Source organism: Bos mutus, chromosome 4 (genome assembly GCF_027580195.1).
Source record: "Bos mutus isolate GX-2022 chromosome 4, NWIPB_WYAK_1.1, whole genome shotgun sequence".
Taxonomy (NCBI): Eukaryota; Metazoa; Chordata; class Mammalia; order Artiodactyla; family Bovidae; genus Bos; species Bos mutus.
This window is the reverse complement of record NC_091620.1, coordinates 62,555,418-62,580,708: the sequence shown is the minus strand read 5'-3', so window position 1 is coordinate 62,580,708 and position 25,291 is coordinate 62,555,418. Positions and strand designations below refer to the sequence as shown.

General features: G+C 38.0%; 1 protein-coding gene across 2 annotated transcripts in view; it reads left to right on the top strand.

Moving 5' to 3' along the window:
- The window catches only part of DOCK4 (dedicator of cytokinesis 4), a 479,395-nt gene that overhangs the window by 389,965 nt on the left and 64,139 nt on the right, over positions 1 to 25,291 (top strand). For both annotated transcript variants that reach the window (XM_070369554.1, XM_070369552.1), the window contains exons 28-33: positions 108 to 183; positions 4,210 to 4,310; positions 5,017 to 5,075; positions 17,326 to 17,474; positions 19,205 to 19,290; positions 24,528 to 24,623. In XM_070369554.1, the coding sequence (XP_070225655.1) occupies positions 108 to 183; positions 4,210 to 4,310; positions 5,017 to 5,075; positions 17,326 to 17,474; positions 19,205 to 19,290; positions 24,528 to 24,623 (567 nt within the window). The remainder of the gene's footprint in view (positions 1 to 107; positions 184 to 4,209; positions 4,311 to 5,016; positions 5,076 to 17,325; positions 17,475 to 19,204; positions 19,291 to 24,527; positions 24,624 to 25,291) is intronic.

The following is a 25,291-nucleotide window of genomic DNA, read 5'->3' as shown; positions in this document are numbered from 1 at the left end:
CTTACTGAAGAGGTTTTCTTTTGTCTTAATTACTTTATTCTTCCCTAATAAATGGTTTTCACTAATGTGAAGTTTTCAACTTAAAATGTATTCTTTTTTATCACTAGCGTCATTATTACAACAGTTCTGTACCTGTCAGATGCACTTCGGAAGAACTTCTTAAATGAAAACTTTGATTATAAGGTCAGTATCCATTTAGATGACTATCTTGCTTGAGCTAAAAGGTTTTACATTGTCCCTCAAGAAATTTCCTCATGAATTTTCTTTCTCTTAGTAATAAGAGAATAAAGTTATTCTGGCTACCTCAAATTAATCTTAGAGCATATTAGTTTCAGTTATGAATAATGTTAAGAGTTCTTCATTCTATTTGTGAATAAGTCAGGTCTATAACTATGTTCATCAACCTGGTCGAAATCATAGTGCTTAAGAAGAAAAAATGTGCTTTACTGTTACTGTAAATTTTGATTTTTTTTCTTTTTGTTCCCCTGCAAGACAAAAAGAACATAGTGCATAATGTTTTAAAGCATCTTTTAAAATAGAGTTTATGTAAAGAGCATATTTACAAAGTAAACTGGTTAGTTCCTTTAGATCTCTATCTTCTTATATTTTAGAATGAACTAGTGAAAAGGAAAAAAAATGAACAATTAGTAAGATTCTTTAGGGCAGATCTCTCTGTAAGTTTGTAATGTAATATGATATGCCTGGGTCTCTAAGAATTCTCAGTATACCATTTTTTAAATAGAGAATGAAAAATGGTAAATAAAGATGGGCAGTGCCTATCCTGGTTTCCCTTCTTAGTGGTGTTTTATGTTTTCGACATCTTAATTTCCCATTCTTTTAAAAATAACATCTTTTATACTAAACATTCAATAAAATTTCCTTATCAGAGAACTAGAAAATATAAAAAGCATAGTAGAAACAAGCGGAATTTTAATGGTTGCATAGTAAATGTCTTTATACTTTATAATAAAATATCAAAATTTCATAATCACCACATTACTTTTTTTTTAAATTTTATTTTATTTTTAAACTTTACATAATTGTATTAGTTTTGCCAAATATCAAAATGAATCCACCACAGGTATACATGTGTTCCCCATCCTGAACCCTCCTCCCTCCTCCCTCCCCATACCATCCCTCTGGGTCGTCCCAGTGCACTAGCCCCAAGCATCCAGTATCGTGCATTGAACCTGGACTGGCATCTCATTTCATACATGATATTTTACATGTTTCAATGCCATTCTCCCAAATCTTCCCACCCTCTCCCTCTCCCACAGAGTACAAAAGACTGTTCTATACATCAGTGTCTCTTTTGCTGTCTCGTACACAGGGTTATTGTTACCATCTTTCTAAATTCCATATATATGCGTTAGTATACTGTATTGGTGTTTTTCTTTCTGGCTTACTTCACTCTGTATAATAGGCTCCAGTTTCATCCACCTCATTAGAACTGATTCAAATGTATTCTTTTTAATGGCTGAGTAATACTCCATTGTGTATATGTACCACTGCTTTCTTATCCATTCATCTGCTGATGGACATCTAGGTTGTTTCCATGTCCTGGCTATTATAAACAGTGCTGCGATGAACATTGGGGTACACGTGTCTCTTTCCCTTCTGGTTTCCTCAGTGTGTATGCCCAGCAGTGGGATTGCTGGATCATAAGGCAGTTCTATTTCCAGTTTTTAAGGAATCTCCACACTGTTCTCCATAGTGGCTGTACTAGTTTGCATTCCCACCAACAGTGTAAGAGGGTTCCCTTTTCTCCACACCCTCTCCAGCATTTATTATTTGTAGACTTTTGGATCCCAGCCATTCTGACTGGCGTGAAATGGTACCTCATAGTGGTTTTGATTTGCATTTCTCTGATGATGAGTGATGTTGAGCATCTTTTCATGTGTTTGTTAGCCATCTGTATGTCTTCTTTGGAGAAATGTCTATTTAGTTCTTTGGCCCATTTTTTGATTGGGTCATTTATTTTTCTGGAGTTGAGCTGTAGGAGTTGCTTGTATATTTTTGAGATTAGTTGTTTGTCAGTTGCTTCATTTGCTATTATTTTCTCCCATTCTGAAGGCTGTCTTTTCACCTTGCTGATAGTTTCCTTTGATGTGCAGAAGCTTTTAAGGTTAATTAGGTCCCATTTGTTTATTTTTGCTTTTATTTCCGATATTCTGGGAGGTGGGTCATAGAGGATCCTGCTGTGATGTATGTCAGAGAGTGTTTTGCCTATGTTCTCCTCTAGGAGTTTTATAGTTTCTGGTCTTACGTTTAGATCTTTAATCCATTTTGAGTTTATTTTTGTGTATGGTGTTAGAAAGTGTTCTAGTTTCATTCTTTTACAAGTGGTTGACCAGTTTTCCCAGCACCACTTGTTAAAGAGATTGTCTTTAATCCATTGTATATTCTTGCCTCCTTTGTCAAAGATAAGGTGTCCATATGTGCGTGAATTTATCTCTGGGCTTTCTATTTTGTTCCATTGATCTATATTTCCGTCTTTGTGCCAGTACCATACTGTCTTGATGACTGTGGCTTTGTAGTAGAACCTGAAGTCAGGTAGGTTGATTCCTCCAGTTCCATTCTTCTTTCTCAAGATCGCTTTGGCTATTCGAGGTTTTTTGTATTTCCATACAAATGGTGAAATTATTTGTTCTAGCTCTGTGAAGAATACTGTTGGTAGCTTGATAGGGATTGCATTGAATCTATAAATTGCTTTGGGTAGTATACTCATTTTCACTATATTGATTCTTCCAATCCATGAACATGGTATATTTCTCCATCTATTAGTGTCCTCTTTGATTTCTTTCACCAGTGTTTTATAGTTTTCTATATATAGGTCTTTAGTTTCTTTAGGTAGATATATTCCTAAGTATTTTATTCTTTCCGTTGCAAATGGTGAATGGAATTGTTTCCTTAATTTCTCTTTCTGTTTTCTCATTATTAGTGTATAGGAATGCAAGGGATTTCTGTGTGTTGATTTTATATCCTGCAACTTTACTATAGTCATTGATTAGTTCTAGTAATTTTCTGGTGGAGTCTTTAGGGTTTTCTATGTAGAGGATCATGTCATCTGCAAATAGTGAGAGTTTTACTTCTTCTTTTCCAGTTTGGATTCCTTTTATTTCTTTTTCTGCTCTGATTGCTGTGGCCAAAACTTCCAAAACTATGTTGAATAGTAATGGTGAAAGTGGGCACCCTTGTCTTGTTCCTGACTTTAGAGGAAATGCTTTCAATTTTTCACCATTGAGGATAATGTTTGCTGTGGGTTTATCATATATAGCTTTTATTATGTTGAGGTATGTTCCTTCTATTCCTGCTTTCTGGAGAGTTTTTATCATAAATGGGTGTTGAATTTTGTCAAAGGCTTTCTCTGCATCTATTGAGTTAATCATATGGTTTTTATTTTTCAATTTGTTAATGTGGTGTATTACATTGATTGATTTGCGGATATTGAAGAATCCTTGCATCCCTGGGATAAAGCCCACTTAATCATGGTGTATGATCTTTTTAATGTGTTGTTGGATTCTGGTTGCTAGAATTTTGTTAAGGATTTTTGCATCTATGTTCATCAGTGATATTGGCCTGTAGTTTTCTTTTTTTGTGGGATCTTTGTCAGGTTTTGGTATTAGAGTGATGGTGGCCTCATTTTATTTTGATCTCTTTCTAATGCATTTTTGGTGTAAAAGAACTTAGAAGATTTGTCTGGGTGGGGAATTTTTATGTACTCTCTGAATTTAAATCAATTAGCATATCCAAAAGAGTGTATGTATCTTTCTTTCTTTTTTTTTTTTTTTTGAGTCCTGCATTAAAAGGGGTTCCAAAATGAAATCACACTGAAATAAAGTTATCCAGCTTATGCTTCAGCCTCCTTGGAGACACACAGACATGTTATGAGAGAAATGAAGTATCTACCACTTAGCATATACCAGAGAGCCCATGAAACTTGGGATACAGCAATATAAAAATAGTATCTAGTTTGTTTGCTTCTTTGTTATAGGAAATTTCACAGATGTATAGAAGTAAAGAGAATAGTATGATGAATCCCTCATGTACCCATACCCAGGTACAGCTACTATCAACTCATGGCCCATCTTATTGCAACTCTCCCCCCATCCACTTAGCACTTTTGAAGCAAATCCAAGATATCTTGTCACTTCGCCTGTAAATATTTTTGTAACCCCATAGTATTTAAATATGTCATTCTCATTGTAGATCTGGGATTCCTACTTTTACCTTGCGGTCATTTTTATAAACCAGTTGTGTCTGCAGTTAGAGATGTTTACACCTTCCAAAAAGAAAAAGGTATTAGAAAAGTAAGTACCAGTGTATAATTGGGTAAGAATATGAGGCAAATCAAATGTTGTGCCTTTTAAAAAGTATTTCAGTTCTAGTGATTCATAAATCTGATCTCCATAACTAGAAATCAAAGTGGAGGGGCAATGACCAAGAGGACAACAAGCAACTTTTCTGGGAATTTCACTATTTTGAGCTTATTTAGAAATCTTTGTCCTCAGTCTTTCAGGATTCAAAAATACTATAGGAGCCAAAAATTATGAGACAAATATGTTTCACTCTAGGGTTAATATGTGAATTTGAATTAGAGGCATCAAGACATGTATTAATACATTGTAAAAATTTCCAGTTATAAAATGAATGGATGTAATATACATACAACACTGTGATTCTAGTTAATAATACTGCATTGCATATTGAAAGTGCATCTTGAAAGCTTTCATCAAAAGAAAAAACATTGTAACTAGTTATGGTATGGATATTAACTGGACTTACTGTGGTGACAATTTTGCAATATGTACAAATATTCAAATTGTTATGTTGTATACCTAAAGGCAATATGATATTATGTCAGTTATACCTCAGTAAAAGATGTGTACATTAAACATTTTCAATTAAGAACATGTTGTCTTTTAATTAAGAATGACAGATTGTGTCCTAAAAAGACACAGATAACTTCTTTTTTCTGGAGCCTTTGTATCAGGTTTGATTTTTGTTCTATTTCAGATATGGTGACATGCGGGTAACAATGGGTTGTGAAATTTTCAGCATGTGGCAAAACCTAGGTAAGTGATGAAAACAGAAGCCCCCTCCTGTTTTATAGCTCATCACTGTTCTTGTAAGGAAACAAATGAAGATGGACAGTTTACCACTGACAGCATTTGAAACCAAATGTCTGAGTCAATAAAGAAGTCTAGAGAGACTAAGTGACACTTTGGCATTGAATAAGGCTACAACTGATTCTTTAAATTGGTATCTATCTGAAAAATCACCTTTCTTTTGTGTGTTTCATTGAATGACAAATTTTATAATCTAGCATTATTCCAGTACAACCTGCAATGAGCTAACCTTTCAGAATTTGGAATTATAGCAACTCAGAATTTCTAGAACCCTGAATTGAGGCTGTGAATCATAACGAATTTAAAATAAGCTTCATGAAACATTGACTTGAGCATCTGCACTCTTAAAATCTTGAAACCAATGACCTATATCATAAAAACTATAGCCAAAGGATTTTAAAGCATCTGTAGTTGCTAAGAAACGATTAGATCCAGTTTTGTTAATCTGCCACAGCAGATAGAGCATATTATCCAGCAAATTGATGACACAGATCTGGTTGCATAAAAAAGAATAATATTTAGAAGAAACATTGTTTTAAAATCTCATTGGCATTGGGTTTCTTCATAGAAAGTCATAACTTACTTAATTTGACATGTTAATATGCATGTTTATAGCTCTGCTCTGTTTAGTTGCTCAGTTGTGTCCCATTCTTTTCCACCCTTTGGACTGTAGCCCACCAGACCCCTCTGTCCCTGAGATTTTTCAGGCAGGAATACTGGAGTGGGTTGCCATTTCTTACTCCAGGGGATCTTCCCCACCCAGGGATTGAACCCACATCTCCTGCATTGCAGGCATTCTTTACCGCTGAGCCATCCAGGAAGCCCTAAGTTCATAGCATTCATTTACTATTATAATTCTTCCTTGTGATTTATTAAAGTGATGGACCTATTTGAATTGAATATATAATGACCTGAAAGTGTATTTTCTCTTGGACTTATCCAAACACAACTTGAAAATGGCAAAATTTGTTTTCTGTAACTGGAAATAGAACCCTTATCATTTTACTTCAATTCATGTTACAGAAGTGATTTTTGACCAAGGTACCCCTCAAATGTAGAATACATACGGGGCAATTTGAAGAAACCTTGTTATATATAATTAAGCCCAGTGTTCGATGCTAACTGATAATTTCGGGGGGGGCGGAAAGCAAGTTACCACTTGAAAGCAACCTCCAACTATCTAAAACCATCCAGAGAAGCCTGTGAAATATGTTTAGATTCAACTGAAAAATAACCTCAATTTGTCTTACATGAACAACACCTCCTCTTAGTCTTCATGTTTCATTGATTCTTTGTGTCTTTGCTTTTCAAAAACAGACCAAGACCCTTGGAATGTCCCTATTGCTTTTGGCATTAATTTAGCAAAGAGTTTTCCAAAGAAGGCTACACTGAAGTGCGTTTGTGGCTTAAGCTCTTGCCAGAGCTCAAATGATAAAAGCTGTACAGGTTCACTTGAGTTAACAGAATGTGAGAGAATGGCAGGCTAACATCTTCTAGATAAATCTTAGCACAGCCATGTGTGGTTATTTCCACACAAAGCTTTCTCTAAGCCAGCATAGCTGTGCCCTTAGGCCCATGACCTGCTAAATAAAACTGGCACCTTTTGTTGCATTAAAGATGTCATTGTTTGCTTCCTAAACTTTTCTCCTCTATTTTGTCTTTAACAAAAGTATGTCTACCTCTCTGGGTTTTGTTCTCCTCAGAAACCTGAACAATGTAAAAAATATCTCTAAAGCATGCTGATCCCCATGTATTCTGATGTCAGTGCTGTTTAGAACAGTGGTCCCAGGTGGCTCAGTGATAAAGAATCCCCACTGCCAAACAGGAAATGTGGGTTCCATCCCTGGGTTGGGAAGATACCCAGGGGAAGGAAATGGCAGTCCACTCCAGTATTCTTGTCTGGAGAATCTCATGGGCAGTGGAGCCTGGTAGGCTGCAGAGCATGGGATTGCAAAGAGTCACAACTTAGCAACTAAACAACCACAAGGGTGCTCAGTAAACAGCATCACCTGGAAGCTTGTAAGAAATGCAGATTCTTTGGCTCCTCTCAAGACCACTGAAACAGAGTCTCTGAGAACCCCTGAGAGGAGGCACAACAGTCTTGAGTTTTTCCAAGTTCTCCAGGAGATTCTTAGGCACTTGGCTAAAGATTGAAAAGCACTGCTGTAGACAGCACTCTAGCCTTTCTTTGTTTTTCCAACCCTAAAGTCTAGCTCTAGTGCTCTGTTACAAAAGGCTCATTATAATCAAGTGCAAATTCCCAGCATGATGTAGTTCAAGTATAAGGTGTGTGTACATTTTCACTTCATTCCTTAGTTTCTGCATTATTTCCCTAGAGTTGTGGTCAGCCTTCCAAAACATGAGGTGAATTTTAAAGGTCATTGCTGCCATACAACCACTGGAATTGGAGACTGTTTAGAAATGTGAAAACCTCTTTTCCAACGTATATTTTTACAAAAATGTTAAGAAAAATTAGGTATTCAGGGTACTATTTTAACACCCCTCATAGGGCTTAAGTCAGCATGTTACTTAAGAATATCAATATACATTAGAATTTGGATTGCCTAAAAATGTATAATATTGAGTGTTTTTCTTGCTAAAGGAGAATTTATTCAGATAAGTAAAGGTTTTCATTTTATACCATACACAAAAATTTTAAATGGATTAAAGACTTGAATGTAAGATCTGAAACTATAAAACTCTAAAAAGAAAACATAGTCAGTACAGTCTTTTATATTAGTCTTAGCAATATCGTCCTGAGTATGTCTACTTAGGCAAGGGAAACAAAAGCAAATATAAACAAATGGGATTAAATAAAACTTAGAAATGTCTGCACAGCAAAGGAAACAATCAACAAAACAACAAACTACCTACTGAATGGGAGAAGATATTTGCAAATCATATATCCAATGCTGCTGCTGCTGCCAAGTCGCTTCAGTCGTGTCTGACTCTGTGCGACTCCATAGACAGCAGCCCACCAGGCTACCCCGTGCCTGGGATTCTCCAGGCAAGAACACTAGAGTGGGTTGCCATTTCCTTCTCCAATGTATGAAAGTGAAAAAATAAAGTGAAGTCGCTCAGTCGTGTCTGATTCCTAGCGACCCCATGGACTGCAGCCCACCAGGCCCCTCCATCCATGGGATTTTCCAGGCCAGCATACTGGAGTCGGGTGCCGTAAGAGGTTATTATCCAAATATATGGGGCATCCCAGGTGGCACAGTGGTAAAGAATCTGCCCTGCCAATGCAGGAGACATAGGTTTGATCCCTCGGTCGGGAAGATCCCTTGGAAAAGGGGGTGGCTACCCCACTGTAGTATTCTTCCTGGAGAATTCCAGGGACAGAGGAGCCTGGTGGGCTACAATCCATGGGGTCACAAAGAGTTGGAAACGACTGAGCAACTTAGCACTCATACAACTCAACCACAACAAATGATTTAAAAATGAGCAGAGAATCTGAATAGACATATTTTCAAAGGAGACGTGCAGATGGCCAGCAGGCACATGAAAAGATGTTTAACATCACTAATTATTAGGGAAATGTCAATCAAAACCACAATGAGATATCATCTCATGCCCATTAGAATGGCTGTTATCAAAAAGATAAGAAGTAATAGTACTGAGCAGGATGTGAAAGAAGTGGAACCATCATATACTGTTGGTGGTAATTTTCTGTAGTGGCTGCACCAGTTTACATTGATAAATTGATACATTTGGTAAACTGGTGCAGCCACTATGGAAAAAAGTATGGAGAGTCCTCCAAAAATTAAGATTAGATCTACCATGTGACCAAGCTATTCCACTTCTGGATATCCAAAGAGTACCAGAAAATTAATTTGTACAGATATATGCACCCCTATATTCATTGCAGCATTTTTTATTGTAGCCAAGATATGGAAACAACCTAACTCTCCATTAACAGATGAATGGGTCAAGAGATTGGATATACATACAACAGAATACTACTCTGTCATAGGAAAGGTGAAATATTGTCATTTTTGACAACCCAGAGGGTATTATGGGTGTCCCTGATGGCTCAGATGGTAAAGAATATGCCTGCAATGCAGGAGACCTGGGTTCAATCTCTGCTTTGGAAAGAACCCCTCAAGAAGGGAATAGCTATCCACTCCAGCGTTCTAGCATGGAAAATTGCATGGACTGTATAGTCCATGGTGTCAACAAAGAGTCGGACACAACTGAGTGACTTTCACTGAAACTGAAACTGAGAGGGTATTATGCTAAGTGAAATAAATCAGGCAATGACACTTACCATATGATTTCACTCATGAAGAATATTAAAAGTAAATAAATGAACAAACAAAGTGAAACAAAATAAGCATGTAGAGAATGGATTAGTGGCTACCAGATGGGAAGGGAAGTTGCTATTGTTGTTCCGTCCCTAAGTCATGTACAACTCTTTGAGACCCCATGGACTGCAGCACACCAGGCTGCCTTATCTTTCACATTCTCCTGGAGTTTGCTCAAACCCATGTCCATTGAGTCGGTGATGCCATCCAGCCATCTCATCCTCTGTCACCACCTTCTCTTCCTTCCATCAATCTTTCCCAGCATCATGGTCTTTTTCAATGAGTCGGCTCTTTGCATCAGGTGGCCAGAGTATTGGAGCTTCAGCTTCAGTGAATATTCCAATAAATATTCAGGGTTGATTTCCTTTAGGACTGAATGGTTTAATCCCCTTGCTGTCCAAGGGACCCTCAAGAGTCTTCTCCAGCATCACAGTTTGAAAGCATCAAATTCTTCGACCCTCAGCCTTCTTTATGGTCCAACTCTCACATCCGTACATAACAATTGGAAAAATTATAGCTTTGACTATATGGACCTTTGTCGGTAAAGTGATATCTCTGCTTTTTAATATGCTGTCTAGTTTTATCATTGCTTTTCTTCCACAGAGCGTCTTTTAATTTCATGGCTTCAGTCACCATCTGCAGTGATTCTGGAGCCCCAAAAAATAAAGTCTGTTACTGCTTCCACTTTTTCCCCTTTTATTAATATTTGCCATGAAGCAATGGGCCTGGATGCCATGATCTTAGTTTTTTGAATGTTGAGTTGCAAGCCAGCATTTCACTCTCCCCTTTCACCCTAATCAAGAGGCTCTTTAGTTCCTCTTCACTTTCTGCCATTTAAGTGCTATCATCTGCATATGTGAGGTTGTTGATATTTTTCTCGGCAATCTTGATTCCAGCTCATGCTTTACCTGGCCTGGCAACTTTCATGTCTGTAAGTTAAATAAGTACAGTAACAATATATAGCCTTGATGTACTCCTTTCCCAGTTTTGAACCAATTCATTGTTCCATGTTCGATTCTAAACTGTTGCTTCTTGACCTGCATACAGATTTCTCAGGAGGCAGGTAAGGTGGTCTGGTATTCCCATCTCTTTAAGAATTTTCCACAGTTTGTTGTAATCTACACAGTCAAAGGCTTTACCATAGTCAATGAAGCAGAAGTAGATATTTTCCTAGAATTTTCTGTGATGTTTATGATCCAGTGGGTGCTGGCAATTTGATCTCTGGTTCCTTTGCCTTTTCTAAATCCAGCTTGTACATCTGGAAGTTCTTGGTTCACGTACTGCTGAAGTCTAGCAGGATTTTGAACATTACCTTACTAGCATGTGAAAGGAGTGCAATTGTATAGTAGTTTGAATATTCTTTGGCATTGCCCTTTGGGATTGGAATGAAAACTGACTTTTTCCAGTCCTGTGGCCACTGCTGAGTTTTCCAAATTTGCTGATATATTGACTATAGCACTTTTACAGCATCATCATCTTTTGGGATTTTGAAATAGCTCAGCTGGAATTTCATCACCTCCACTAGCTCATTTCTTAGTAATGCTTCCTAAGGTCCACTTGACTTCACAACTCCAGGATGTCTGGCTCAAGGTGACTGACCACACCATCATGGTTATCCAGATCATTAAGACCTTTATGTACAGTTCTTCTGTGTATTCTTGCCACTTCTTAATTTCTTCTGCTTCTGTTAGATCCTTGCCATTTCTGTCCTTTATTGTGCCTATCCTTGCAGGAAATGTTCCCTTGATATCTCCAATTTTCTTGAACAATTCTCTAATCTTTCCCATTCTATTGTTTTCCTCTACTTCTTGCATTGTTCACTTAGGAAGGCTTTCTTATCTCTCCTTGCTATTCTCTGGAACTCTGCATTCAGTTGTGTATATCTTTCCCTTTCTCCTTTGCCTTTCACTTCTCTTCTTTTCTCAGCTATTTTGAAGATCTCTTCAAACAACTATTTTGCCTTCTTGCAATTCTTTTCCTTTGGGATGCTTTTGGGTCACTGCCTCCTATACAGTGTTACTAACCTCTTTCTATAGTTCTTCAGGCACTTTGTCTACTAGATCTAATCTCTTGAATCTGGTTTTCAACTGCACTGTAAAATCATAAGGGATTTGATTTAGGTCATACCTGAATGGCCTAGTCGGTTTCCCTACTTCAATTTAAGCCTGAATTTGGCAATAAGGAGCTCATGACCTGAGCCACAGTCAGCTTCAGGTCTTGTTTTTGACTGTAGAGAGCTTCTCCATCTTCAGCTGCAAAGAATGTAATCAATCTCATTTCCATATTGACCATCTCGTGATGTCCATGTGTAGAGTCATCTCTTGTGTTGTTGAAAAAGGGTATTTGCTATGACCAGTGTGTTATCTTGGCAACCTCTGTTAACCTTTACCCTGCTTCATTTTGTGCTCCAAGGTGAAACTTGCCTGTTACTCCAGACATCTCTTTACTTCCTACTTTTGCATTTGAGTCCCCTGTGATTAAAAGAACATCTCTTTTTTGTGTTATAGAAGATCTTAGTTCTTCATAGAACTAAGAAAAAGAACTACGGCTTCAGCTTCTTTGGCATTGGTAGTTGGGGCATAGACTTGGGTTGCTGTGATATTTGCCTTGGAAATGAACTAAGATTATTCTGTCTTTTTTGTGATTGCTCCCAAGTACTGAATTTTCTACTCTTATGTTGACTATGAGGTCTACTCCTTTTCTAAGGGATTCTTGCCCACTAGAAGATATTATGGTCATCTGAATTAAATTCACTCATTCCCATCCATTTTAGTTCACTGATTCCTAAAATGCCATCTCCTGCTTGAATGCCATCTCACGTCCAGTTTACCTTGATTCATGGGCCTAACATTTCAGGTTCCTATCCAATACTGTTCTTTACAGCATTGGACTTTACTTTCACCACCAGACACATCCACAGCTGAGCATCATTTCCACTTTGGGCCAGGCTTTTCATTCTTTCTGAAGCTATTTCTCCACTCTTCTCCACTAGCATATTAGACATCTACTGACCTGGTGGGCTCATCTTCTAGTATCATATCATTTTGCCTTTTCATACTGTTCATGGGATTCTTGAAACAAGAATACTTGAGTGATTTGCCATTCCCTTCTCCAGTGGACCACGTTTTGTCAGAACTCTCCACCATGACATGTCTGTCTTGGGTGGACCTGCATGGCTCATAGCTTCATTAAGTTACACAAAGCTGTGATCCATATGATCATTTTGGTTAGCTTTCTGTGATTGTGGTTTTCATTCTGGAGGGTGTGGGGCTGTAGGTCTTGCTTCTTCCATCTGGCCTCTGAAGGGAGCTAGAAGAGGGTGCAATAAGTAAAGTGGTCAACCGTTCAATGATGGATGGAAACTAAATTTTTGGTAATGAGCATGCTGTAGTGTATACAGAAGTCAAACTATACTGTTGTACACATGAAATTTATAAAATTTATAAGCCAGTGTTACCTCCATAAAAAGTGAAAGTGAGAAAAGCATCAAATCCCCTCAAATTTATTTATTTGTACCTATACTTGCAAGAGTAGTCTACAAAGAAAGAGGTTATTCTCTGCTGCTGTGTCCCACCTTTGCCATTCATCATGCTGCAAGGTTAAGTTTTTTCTTTCTATTTTTAGTTGAACTAACATCCTTACTAAATATAAAGTGGGCTCCTCTTCCACATTTGCAAACACAGCGTCTTGTAACTGCTGTAGAAAAATCAATACTTCCCTAACAGGCTGCTATGTGTGCATAAATATACAACTCCAGCAGCCCAACTAGCAGGTGCCCTAAATACTTCAAAACAAGACCATGTGGCTGACAATTAGAGATGGGAAAAGTATACTAAATCTGTGATTTAAAAAGAAATAATCTAAGTGAAGCTTATTTTCCTGCTGCTATACATAGCTCAAGATTTTGCATGGCGGATTGGGTAAGAGTAAAATTTTCTGTGGTGGAAAACTTGTACGGTTGCACAGATTCTTTGTTTCCAAAGTGTGTTCTCAGTAAAGAAGGCTAGCCTCATACAGTCTGCACAATAATTTAAATGTGGGTATGGCTTCCCTGGTTGCTCAGTGGTAAAGAACCTGCCTGCCAATGCAGACGACACAGGGTCAGTCCCTGGGTCAGGAAGAACGTGAAAGTCATTCAGTCATGTCCACTCTGTGACTCCATGGACTATAGTCCATGGAATTCCAGGCCAGAATACTGGAATGAGTAGCCTTTCACTTCCAGGGATTGAACCCAGGTCTCCCACATTGCAAGCAGATTCTTTACCAGCTGAGCCACAAGGGAAGACCAAGAATACTGGAGTGGGTAGCCTATCCCTTCTCCAGCGGATCTTCCAAACCAGAAATTGAACCAGTGTCTCCTGCATTGCAGGCAGATTCTCTACCAACTGAGCTATCAGGAAGTCCTAGGAAATGACTTCAGTATTCTTGCTTGAGAAATCCCATGGACAAAGGAGCCTAGCAGGCTACAGTTCATAGGGTCGCAAAAGAGATGGACACAACTTAGCAACTAAACAACAACATGGTTTCTCTACTGTCATAGAAAATCAGGCTAGAAAATACTATATGTTTGGATTGTGATTGAAAGAAGCCAACTGTAAATTACATGTTTTAAGACAATCTGGAAATTTTTAATATAGACTGGTTTTACATTAATTTGAAGAATTACTGTCTGCCTTTTTTAAAGATGTAATAAAGGTATTGTGGTCCTGTATTTATAAAATGACCTGCCTGTGAAAGATGCTAACTGATGTTTATACAAGTAGAATGTTATGATGTCTCTGACTTGGTTTAAAATTTCCCAGTGAAAAAATAGTTGGGTTGATAAGTGAAACAAAATTAGCAAAAAAATATTGATAATTATTGAAGCTAGGTGATGGGGATGTGGGGATTTATCTTACTGTTCTTTATAATTCCTGTACATTTGATATTTTTCATAGTGAGAAAATTTTAAAAGAGAAAATCATGTTGTAAAATGTCTATAAATGGAAGAGAGTTTTTAAAAAGATTCATGGATGCTCAAAGAAATAGTGGTAAATAAACTAAGTGCATGCTAATGATGTTCTTTGCTAGGAGGCCAAAGGATGGCAGGCTCAGGGAAGAGTAAAAATAAAAATTCTGTAATGGAGCAGTTCTGAATATCATTCCACCATAGCAGCTGTGGGAGGACTATCTGGCTGGCAGGAGTTTTCATTTTATTCTATATTTGCTGCTTCACTCATCCCCCTCACCCCATGCACACCCCAAAACTGTGCAAAGGATTGGTGTCTTACACAGTGTCAAGGAAGCAGAAAGGTCCTCTTGGTTATTAGTCACATGCCAGGGTGGCCCTTGTCCTGTGTACAGAGTCCCTTCAGTCCGTGGCTCTGCAGAAGCAGAGCACCTGTGGCTAGACTCAAGCCCTGCAGCCATCTCCTGGGGCAGGGGCAGAGATAAGAGTAGGGCTGGCTGATCTCCAGACTTGCCAGCATTCATCTCTGCAGAAATCTCCTTTCCTCTTTTTTCTTTCTTCCCCTCGCTTGCCAGAACATCTTGAAGAAGCAGTGAGTGGGTTTAGACTTTTGCAAATGACAGGATGAGTGATTGAGTTCAGGTTGCTCTGCATTCTGCCCTGACAAAAATAACTACAGAAAGGAATTGCAAATGCTGGCTGCTAGTTACCTGCTCTAAATGTGTATGTTGGGAGGATGGGGAAAATGCGGGGAGAACACCATGAATTGATGTTTTTGGATATTCTGCCACACTGAGTTTGTTGGTCTTGGAAGTATTCATTCTTTTGGAGGAAAATATGCAAGCGCAGATTAATAAGGACATTTCTTTTGATGAATAAGGGGGAAGTGTTCTTGCTCTGAAGAGGAAAACTTAGTCCCTTGGAAAAGATAAAATATTACGCAGGTCAAGAATAAAGTTAGGAAAGCAAAAAGAATTACAAGCCACGCTTCCTCCTCACATGTAATGGATGCCTTGATATATGAGTAATTTAGAGATGATAAGAAACTGCGAAGTTACTTTCAGTGAAACATGAGAAAAAGAGGAAAGGACCATGTGGCATCACTGATGTACAGGGACTTTCAGATACAGAGGGGCCTGACAGTTGTGTCCTGTTATCATCCCATGTTGAGTAAAAAGGATGAGAGCCACTTTCTGAAGACGTCAGAAATACCCCACGGTGTTTGCAGTCACAAAAAACAGTGACTTCACAACACCTACTTGGTTTTGCCCATCCATCATTCTTTTCTTTCCAAATTCTCTTCATGTTCTCCTTCCTTTAAAAATCCCTCTAACGTCAATACAAGTTTAAATTGTATGTTTGCATCCTGGATTTATGTCTGTCCAAGTCTGTGTTCACCTTCATGCCTTCTGCTACAGAAACAAAATAGAGAAAATGATAATTAATGTGAAGATATTTAACTCCAAAATTGGCAAGTAAGTCTGAACAGCAAGACTTTGTGTGTATTCAACACTTACAAAAAAAAAAAAGATCAAAGAGGGAAAAGTTAATAAGAGGGAAATGATCCTTTTTCATGAAGCCAGCTCTCTTCTGCTCAGCCTCCCAGTATCGTATACTTTCATCCATGATGCAAAAGGCTGTGCATGTAATGTGCATACATGAAATGTACATTGTAAATTTTCCATACTGTGCAGTTTATTATAAAAATAGAAACTCTCTGAGATTTAACATGGATGACTAGGGTAATAGACTGAACTCAACACATATCTGCTAGACAAAATCATCTGTGTCCACCCCACCCTCCACTTTCCTTTGCTCTGAATTATCCACAGTATACTTTTTTTTTTTAAACTTTACAATATTGTATTGGTTTTGCCATATATAAACATGAATCTGCCACAGGTATACACGTGTTCCCCATCCTGAACCCTCCTCCCTCCTCCCTCCCTGTACCATCCTTCTGGGTCGTCCCAGTGCACCAGCCCCAAGCATCCAGTATCGTGCATCGAACCTGGACTGGCGACTCGTTTCATATATGATATTATACATGTCTCAATGCCATTGTCCCAAATCATCCCACCCTCTCCCTCTCCCACAGAGTCCACAGTATACTTTTCAGGACTTGCTAAATACCATTTTGAATTCACTATTATTACACTGTAGTCTTTTCAGAAAATTGTTCTGTTTGTTGTTGTTTGGGCCAATGTTTATGTTTTACTTAGGCTGTTATGTTTATTATGTAAAGAAGGAAGACAAATTGCATAATGCAGATAGGAACTACCTTTTTCATATATAAAAGTCACCAGTAATATTATCACCCAGAGATAACCAATGTGCTTACTCTTAGGGGATATAACCTTGTAGACTATCATATATATATTCTTTTTAAATGTGTACTGTGTGGTACTTTGCTTTTACAGTTAATTATATTGAAAAACTTCATCTGTGTTTTTCTTCAACCTTATTTTTAATAATTGCATAAGAATTTTAATGTGTGAATGTGCAGTAGTATAAACAACCAATTCCTGATGATTTATATAATATTTAATTGTATCTTACGGCTTTTTGTAAACTGTGAAAAGGTAAATCCCTAGGTTTTTTTTTTTTAATTAAAAATGATGCAGAAATACTAACACATGGAAATCTGTTTGTATAGCTGCTTAGAGAAATATTTTCTTGCTTGAGACAACTATAATCAATCGTGTTCTTGTGACAGAAGTTTTAAATAAGTCGTATAATAATGATTTTCTGAAATCTTATTAAAACTAAGTCTGCTGCTGCTGCTAAGTCACTTCAGTCGTGTCCGACTCTGTGTGACCCCATAGATGGCAGCCCACCAGGCTCCCCCATCCCTGGGATTCTCCAGGCAAGAACACTGGAGTGGGTTGCCATTTCCTTCTCCAAAACTAAATCTACAGAAACGTAAATATTTCATTCATTTTAGGAGAGCACAAGCTTCATTTCATTCCTGCCCTGATTGGCCCCTTCCTGGAAGTAACCTTGATACCCCAGCCAGATCTCCGCAATGTCATGATTCCTATTTTCCATGATATGATGGACTGGGAGCAGAGGCGGAGCGGCAATTTTAAACAGGTAGGTGGATGTGCTCTCAGAGCAGTCAGAAGAGTCTCAGTTCCCTCAGAGGTGAGTGTGGTGGCTCAGAGATGCTCCAAGTTGAGGAATGAGCTCTGAACCAGATTTCAACCTAGGCTGCCTACTTCCAAGCTGAATACATAGCCTCGGACACCCTTCTGGGACTGTGTCTCCCTAAATCTCTGAGAAGCCCTGGAAAAAACATTTCATTCCCTTTCAGCTAAAAAAAAAAAAAAAAAATCCTGTGATTTTCTAGGTCTGTGTTTAAGAGCTAGCAGAAACTTTATTTGCTCCCAGCTGGACACAACACAGAGGAATCAGAAGGTTAATGATTCCTAAAATCGCTGACCTCTCAATGGTCTGCACATTGTATTTCGTGAATGGCTTAGCTTTGAACATTTGATGCACAGTATGTTTTATTGCTCTTTGCTTGAAGTGCTGAGAATTAATTTAAAGGGAAAAGCAGTCAAAATTGTTGTAAAGGAAATTCCAAGAATATGAGCATAAGCCTATCATTTCTCTTTGACACAGGATCTCTTTGACACAGGCTCCAGTTTTGGAAAGACACTTGTTCTTATTCCAAAACCAGATCTCATAGCAGAAATCAACTGCCTTTGCCAGCGCAAGTCACTCCTATTGGAGACAGCAGGCCAACTGTTCACACAGTCATGGCACTCACCTGTGTGCACTCTGCTGCATTAAGCAAGCGTCTTGCTTCTCCCTATGAGCCCTTCTCGAGTCTTAGAAATGATTGTCAACTGTACGAACAAGCTGGATGCTTACACAGAACAAGCATGGCATTTCATCTGTATCAAGACCTTCATTTATTTTCAGGAGTGTCAATACGTGAATGAAAGCCTATTTAAAAATTATATTGGGGAAAACCCACTTCTCTTACCTTATCTCTTTACCCATTTATTGAAATTTGATTCAAAGGAAATAATTGTGCTCAGTCCTTTGACAAAGTCAGATATCCCTCTATACCCCTAGTTGTTAACTCTCTGGCCTTGCAGAAATTCTTCCTTTTCTGTCCCCTCTGCTGTCTCCAAAAGATGATGGGATATTTATTTCTGCCTTCCTGATACTGAAGTCCTAAAGGATTTATGTTCTTAAAAATATAAATGTTTTGACTACAGTTTTCAGGAAATATGTCCTTTCTGTCTCATGCTGCTGATTGCTGGCTTAGAATACCATCTGTACATGGTTAGGACAAATTCTCAACTTCAGCAAAGATTTAGTGCAACCTCAAACTGTTTTGAGAAAGAAAATAGATACAAAACACATCAAAGATTTAACTGAATGTTTGTGGATATAGTAGTTTGCTGATGTTCTTATATGTATGTATGTGTATGTGTGTGTGTGTGTGTCTGTGTGTGTGTGTGTATATATATATCATGATTTGCAAAAAACAAAAAAGACTTGCCAGTTTTTACAGCTCCTAAAAAAAGAATTCAAACATTTAAGCTGGGCTGCAGGCATTTGTGTTTGAATCAACAAATAGAAGTCTTTCGCGGCAGCACACACTACCCCACCGGGAGTTTGAAGCCATGTTCCTGCATCTAAATTGGCCCCCTAGAATTCCAAAGGGGTGTCTTCGGTTAACCACAGCTGATAAATTCACAAAATTTACTGTGGCTTTTTCCCTTGCAGAAATAAATATGTTTCCATGTGCCTAGAAAATCCTTCTTGTGAGAAGGAAAGAAAGGGAGTAACATTTGGGTCTGTTTCAGGTGGAAGCCAAGCTCATTGACAAACTGGACAGCCTGATGTCCGAAGGCAAAGGCGATGAAACCTACCGTGAGCTCTTCAACAGTATGTGAGTAACATGTGTATCTCCAGTTGATTCTTTTTGGGGAATTTGGGTGTCAGTGCTAAGCAGCTGAGAGCTGCAAAGACAGCTTGGGTCTCCCCAGAGTGCTTTGTCTTTGTGGAGTGTGAAATAAAGGATCATTGCTTAATTCTGGTGAATGGATCTTATTATGCTGATGATTAGACATATCTCCTTGTGTTAATCTCTGATTAGGACAGGTTACAAGTGTTACATAACAAATCTCACTCTTTTCATGACTAATTATTTTAAAATGGGGGCTGCAAGATAGTTATTTTCGATTGGATAGATAGTGGGAGAGGAAAACAGAATAGAGGTGTGATTGTTGTTTGTGTGCAATGCTTTCCAAGATGTCCTTGGCTGATTCGCTGGTAGGAAAATTAACCTAGTTTGCATCTGTTCTTCAGCGCTTGATTTAATTCAGCAATACTTATTGCTCATTCAGCATTATTAATTGCTTCCTAAATGTTTCTTACTAGAATATCACAGAAGCAAATAATTTCTAGTAGATTCTGTGATTAGGATTTGTAAGGAGGATAAAGAAGTAATGGAGTGTTGTAAGGAGACTTGAGGTTTCCTTACTAAGGTAAGACTGTGATCACTGTCCCAGGATGAAGTGCCTGTACTGAGTAGTCATTCACTGTGTAAAATGGCCACAGACAATACTTAAGAAGGTTCCAGTGCTTTAGGATTTTAATTCTAGCACTTGTCTTCTCTACAGCTTTCTAAGGCTCTTAGTCATTGTCTAACCTTTTTACTTATGAAGTGTTTCTTTTTGAAGGAAGAACCAGCTCATTGTGCTTGGGAAATGTTTGTAGGTCTTTCAGAAGTGCAGAAACAATTTAGCAATATATTTTTCTATTACAAAATATGCTTTTCCTTGTATTTACAACCAAGTAAATCTAAAACTAAATACTACTGCTTTTGCACTGATAGCCAGATAGAAAACTCTGTAATTCGTTTATGATCATAAATTTAGAGCAGTAGATATATTAATATATAGGGTTGAAAAGTATTATTAATGGTTGATAGATTTAAACGTGGCTGATTTAAAATCATTCTTGACGCTTTTAAGAAAATTATATTGAAGGGAAAAGCCAAGAAGGGGTATACAGATCTCTTGTGGTGGTGGTACCTGATAAAATACATTCTTTGTACTGAATCCTGAACAATGGCATTTTCTTCTGATACTGTAATTAAACTGGAACTTTTAATAATTATTCATCAAGCCCTCGTTCGTTCTAGTGTACAAAGTATCTGTCTTTCATGACAGCTGGAGTTTAGCAAGAATTCTGATTAAAACCTCATCCAGTATAATAAATTACTTTTGAAAACCACTCTCAATTCCGTTACTAGTCTTTGGTTTGAACAAAGAACTAAAATGAGAAAGCACTCGGTGAAATGAATCTCTTGAGATTTGTGATTAATTATTTATAATAAATTCACAAGATTAATAAGCACTCACATAGCTCTGTAGTGCCTCTTATCTACTTTAATAAAGGCCTGATAGCATGCAATTTGGACTGCTTGTGTGTAAATATGGCCTTGAAATAGAAGATGTACCTTGACATTAAAATCAAACCAATAATTAAAATATTAAGCCTCTATAATTAGGACTATTTTAAGGTCCCTGATTCATTCACTGGAGATTTTTATTCTTTTCTTGATTGTTTAGCATATCACTAGAAATCTTACTATAAATGTTTCTCTTTAATACTTTTATGATCAGCATATTGAGAATAAATAAAATCTAAAGTGATAATTAAATGTCATTACTACCTGGGCTCAGAAAAGAAAGGGAAAATCCAACTATATTTCAGGAAACAATAAAATACTTTTTTGGCAATAGAAATCACAAAGAATTAGGGTAATCACACTGTGTCATTGCACACATTATGAATTGGGAACACATGCCATTGTGGTACAGATTTTCATTTTTTTCTCTGTAATTCATGTCTAAAACTTCTTAAAATTTGTTCAGAAGCTGAAAGTAGCTCACCGCTTCCTGAAAATGCAGTATATGCTTGCCAAAATAGCCTCCTAGAATGAAACTGTAAATTTATATAGTACAGTCCTTCCTAAGAACTCATCTTTCCCTGACCCTCATGTTATCCTCATTTTCCCATACTACATCTTTTTGAAATAAATGAGGGTCAGGGTTTATTGGTTTTGATAATGCTGAAATTGTGGATCATCGCTTCCCATGAGATACGCAGAATAAGGCATCAGAATGAAGTTCTGCTTCCCTGCATCCACTTCATTGACTCATTCAGCTTCATTTATTGAGCCTCTCCCTGTGCTTGGTGGTCTTCTGAGGCTGAGGGTGCATCAGCGACTGTGCTGCTGGAGCACACAGTCAGAGTACTGACAGCCTCGGGGGTTATAAAGGGGATTTCCGGAAGATGTAACCTCCACCTCAGTCCTCCACTGTGCTTTATTGTATGTTGCTCTAATAATTCAGTAAGGCTCCAAATCATTTCATAGAGCTTTGTATACACACACACACACACACACACACACACACACACATACATATATTTGAAGTGAAGAAGTGAAGTGAAAGTTGCTCAGTCGTGTCCGACTCTTTGCGACCCCGTAGACTGTAGCCCGCCAGGCTCCTCTGTCCTTGGCATTCTCCATGCAAGAATACTGGAGTAGGTTGCCATTCTCTTCTCCAGGGAATCTTCCTGACCCAGAGATCAAACCCAGGTCTCCTACATTGCAGGCAGATGCTTTACCATCTGAGCTACCTATGTATATAAAGCGTTGGCCTCCACACAATCCTATTAAGAGACAGAGAAAGGTAGACTGAGGGTCAAATTCTGCACCCTTCATTCTGTCAGAGGGGAAAAGCCTAACGAGCAAGTATATAGTCCTGCAGGATGTTATTTATGTTGCTCCTCATTGTCATGGAGTCCAATTGCCTATCATTAGCAATAAAAAGTCACCTTGGAGCCAGGAAGCGAGTAGTGGGGAGATAAATTAGGAGTTTGGGATTAACATAGACGAACTTCTATATATAAACAGCAAGGACCTATTGTATAGCACAGAGAGCTATATTCAATATCTTGTAATAATCTATAATAGAAAAGAAAAAAAGGGAGATATATATGTATATGTATGTATCTGAATCATTTTTCTGTACCCTTGAAACTAACAGCATTGTAAATTAACTATGTCAGTTTTTTTAAATGGTTTAAAAAAGTTATAAAGAAATGATGCATCATTTATGCTCTTGTGACATGTATGTAAAGTTAGTGCATTAGTTTATGTAGCAACCATTCATCATCTTATTGCCTAAAAAAAAAAAAAAAGTAGGAAACTTTCACTGTTACTAGATGAGTTCCCTGTGTACTCAGCATGGACACACTGGCATGGTTATAGACCAAATTATAGACCAGTGTCACCCAAGTTATCTAGAAAGACTCTTCTTATCTGATAGCCTCTCCTTGTCCAGGTGTATCAAGTAAGCTTGGAAGGCCAGCTTCCCCACAGAAGGAATAATCCTGGGCAAGAAAGCAGATGAATTGGGTTCTAGGCTTGGCCCTGATAATTTGAGTCTCAGGTTAGTCAAGGCAGCAGGCTCTGCAGAGCTGTGCTTCTTTTCACAAGAGGATTCTGTAGCTCTGATTTCTGACTGCATCCAGAGGCTGTGCAAGTTAGTGAAGCTCATGCCTATAAAAGAAGTCTCCCATTTATTTTTAGAATTATTACTTAACTTGAGTTCTGTGTTTTTCAGCCTCTAAAGTATATGAGGTGTGGGCTGTCACTTGGGAAGATTTCTCCATCATCCTGCCTTGCTTTGGCAGGCAGAGTTTCATTTGCGTACTTGGTTCAATACCAATTTGGCATTTAAGCTTGAAACAGGTGCTTTTCAGAGGTTTTTTTTTTTTTTTTAAAGAAAACACATTTAGAACAAACTAGGGGACTTTTCCCTGGGGGATTAGTCAGGGCAGGCTCCATCCCTTCATGTGTTCCCTCTCCCTTCCTCCCCCTCCTTAGTTTAGGAAGCAGTTCAGAATAAGCCAGAAAAACAAATGATCAGGGATGCCTAGGCACCAGATGAGGAGCCAAGACAGAAGACTGGGCACTGGAATGGCAATGGCAAAAAGAAGGTGGGGGGAGCAGGAAGGACAATTGAGAGAGAACATAGCCAAAGACCAAAAAAAAAAAAAGAAAACTTTGACAAAATAGCTTCTTTTCCTACTAAGCACAGTACAGGCTAGTCTGAGATGGTACTTGTGAAAAAAAATGTCTTCTCTCTCTGTTATTCGTGAAACTAGGATAAGAGGGAAACAAGATTTTAGAAATAATCATCATTAAATTTAGGAGGACAGAGTATCCTCATGTTGTTATGCCTATGTTCTTTCTTTTTTTCTTTTGGGGAAAGTTCAATCTTAAACGGCTTTTGTCAAGTAGATGGTTAATTTGCCTAGAGGTGGGAGTGAAAGTAAAAAGAGATCCTAATGATTATGATTGTTATTGTTTTGTGTTTACATAGCAGTGCCTCTGCTCCAAGGTGCTTAAGATTAGGGGGAAAATGTAGGAGGAGAGATGCGGTTCAGTACTTGTCATCCATCTGCTGTAACAACCACATAGAAAATCCTTGGTGATTAATGACAAAATGAATGAAACTGTTGAGTGAGTGCACAGATAGTACAATATGTATTGAGTGGGCAAATGTTAAGTGAAAGGAAAAAAACGCAAAACGTCATACCGTCTGTACAAGGATTTTCCTGTAGCAGTTGCATTGCAGTAAAATTGCTTGGATGAAGATGCATTCCACTGAGAGGTAGGAAAACATTTTTGTGTGACTAAAGCAAGATCTTACTTAAAAGTAAACTTTGAGGCACTCCTGTTTTTGCTTTTCTCAGTGTTGTTTGTTGTGGGGAGGCACAAGCCTCTAATATTAGTGGAAGAGAGAAGCTAAGAAACAATGTCTTTGAGCTGTGAGGTGCTTGCATATTTTGAAAGTATGATTTATATGCATGTGTTCGTATTTGATGACTTGGATAATCTGAAAATCAATTTGCTTTGTCAATGCTTCCTGGATTAGAATTCCACTCTTTGGTCCCTATCCTAGGTAAGACATTGTTTGCATTGTGCTACTTGTGAGATGTTGCGGTGGTTGCTAAGGCATTTAAGGTACTGATGAAAGTAAAACGGTTGTCATGGTGACTGATAAAAATAAATGTTGAAAATGCCCTGGATTCTTTCTTTTCCAGTCTACTAAAGAAAATTGAGCGGGAAACATGGAGAGAAAGTGGCGTTTCCTTAATCGCCACTGTAACTCGGCTGATGGAGAGGTTGTTAGATTACAGGTAAGCCCCTGTTTCTCAGATACACAGCGCTCCAGTTAGGAAGTTGAAGAGTCAGAATACAGTTGCACTTGAGTTAATCACTCAAAGAACTGATAATCAGACCATGGAACCTTGTGCAGTAAAATAGCGGACTTTTAACTAGCTAGCTCAGTTTCTTCTTTGTTTTTTTGTTTGTTTGTTTGTTTTTTAATGTTTTGTTCTGGGTTCTTCAGCAGTTCTTTTCAAGTTTTAATAAATTGAGAGAGTCCTGTTATTAAAGAAATCTTTTGTTCCTGTTTTTGAAACTCACCCATTAGAACCAATAGACCTACCTATTCATCTTAGTGTGACGGTAGTGTAACAGAATTGTATAACCATGCTGCTTTCTTATAGAAGGAGAGAGGGAATGAAACTCACACCGTTACCTTTCAGAGACATGATTTTTTGATTTTGAAGTGATCTAAGCTGTTGAAGCAGGTCATCCCACTTAAATGCATGGTATTTTAAGAAAAAAAGCCTCATTGTTACTGCTGATGGCCAGGCTTACCGGCTCCTTTTCAGCCCAGTAAAAGGTGTGTTATGATACACCTTTTACTGTTACTTTTACTGTTTACTTTTACACCATAACTCCTCTTCCTTACCCCCTCTCTATTGAGAGAGGGCACAGCCCACCTGGAAGTGAAATCTAC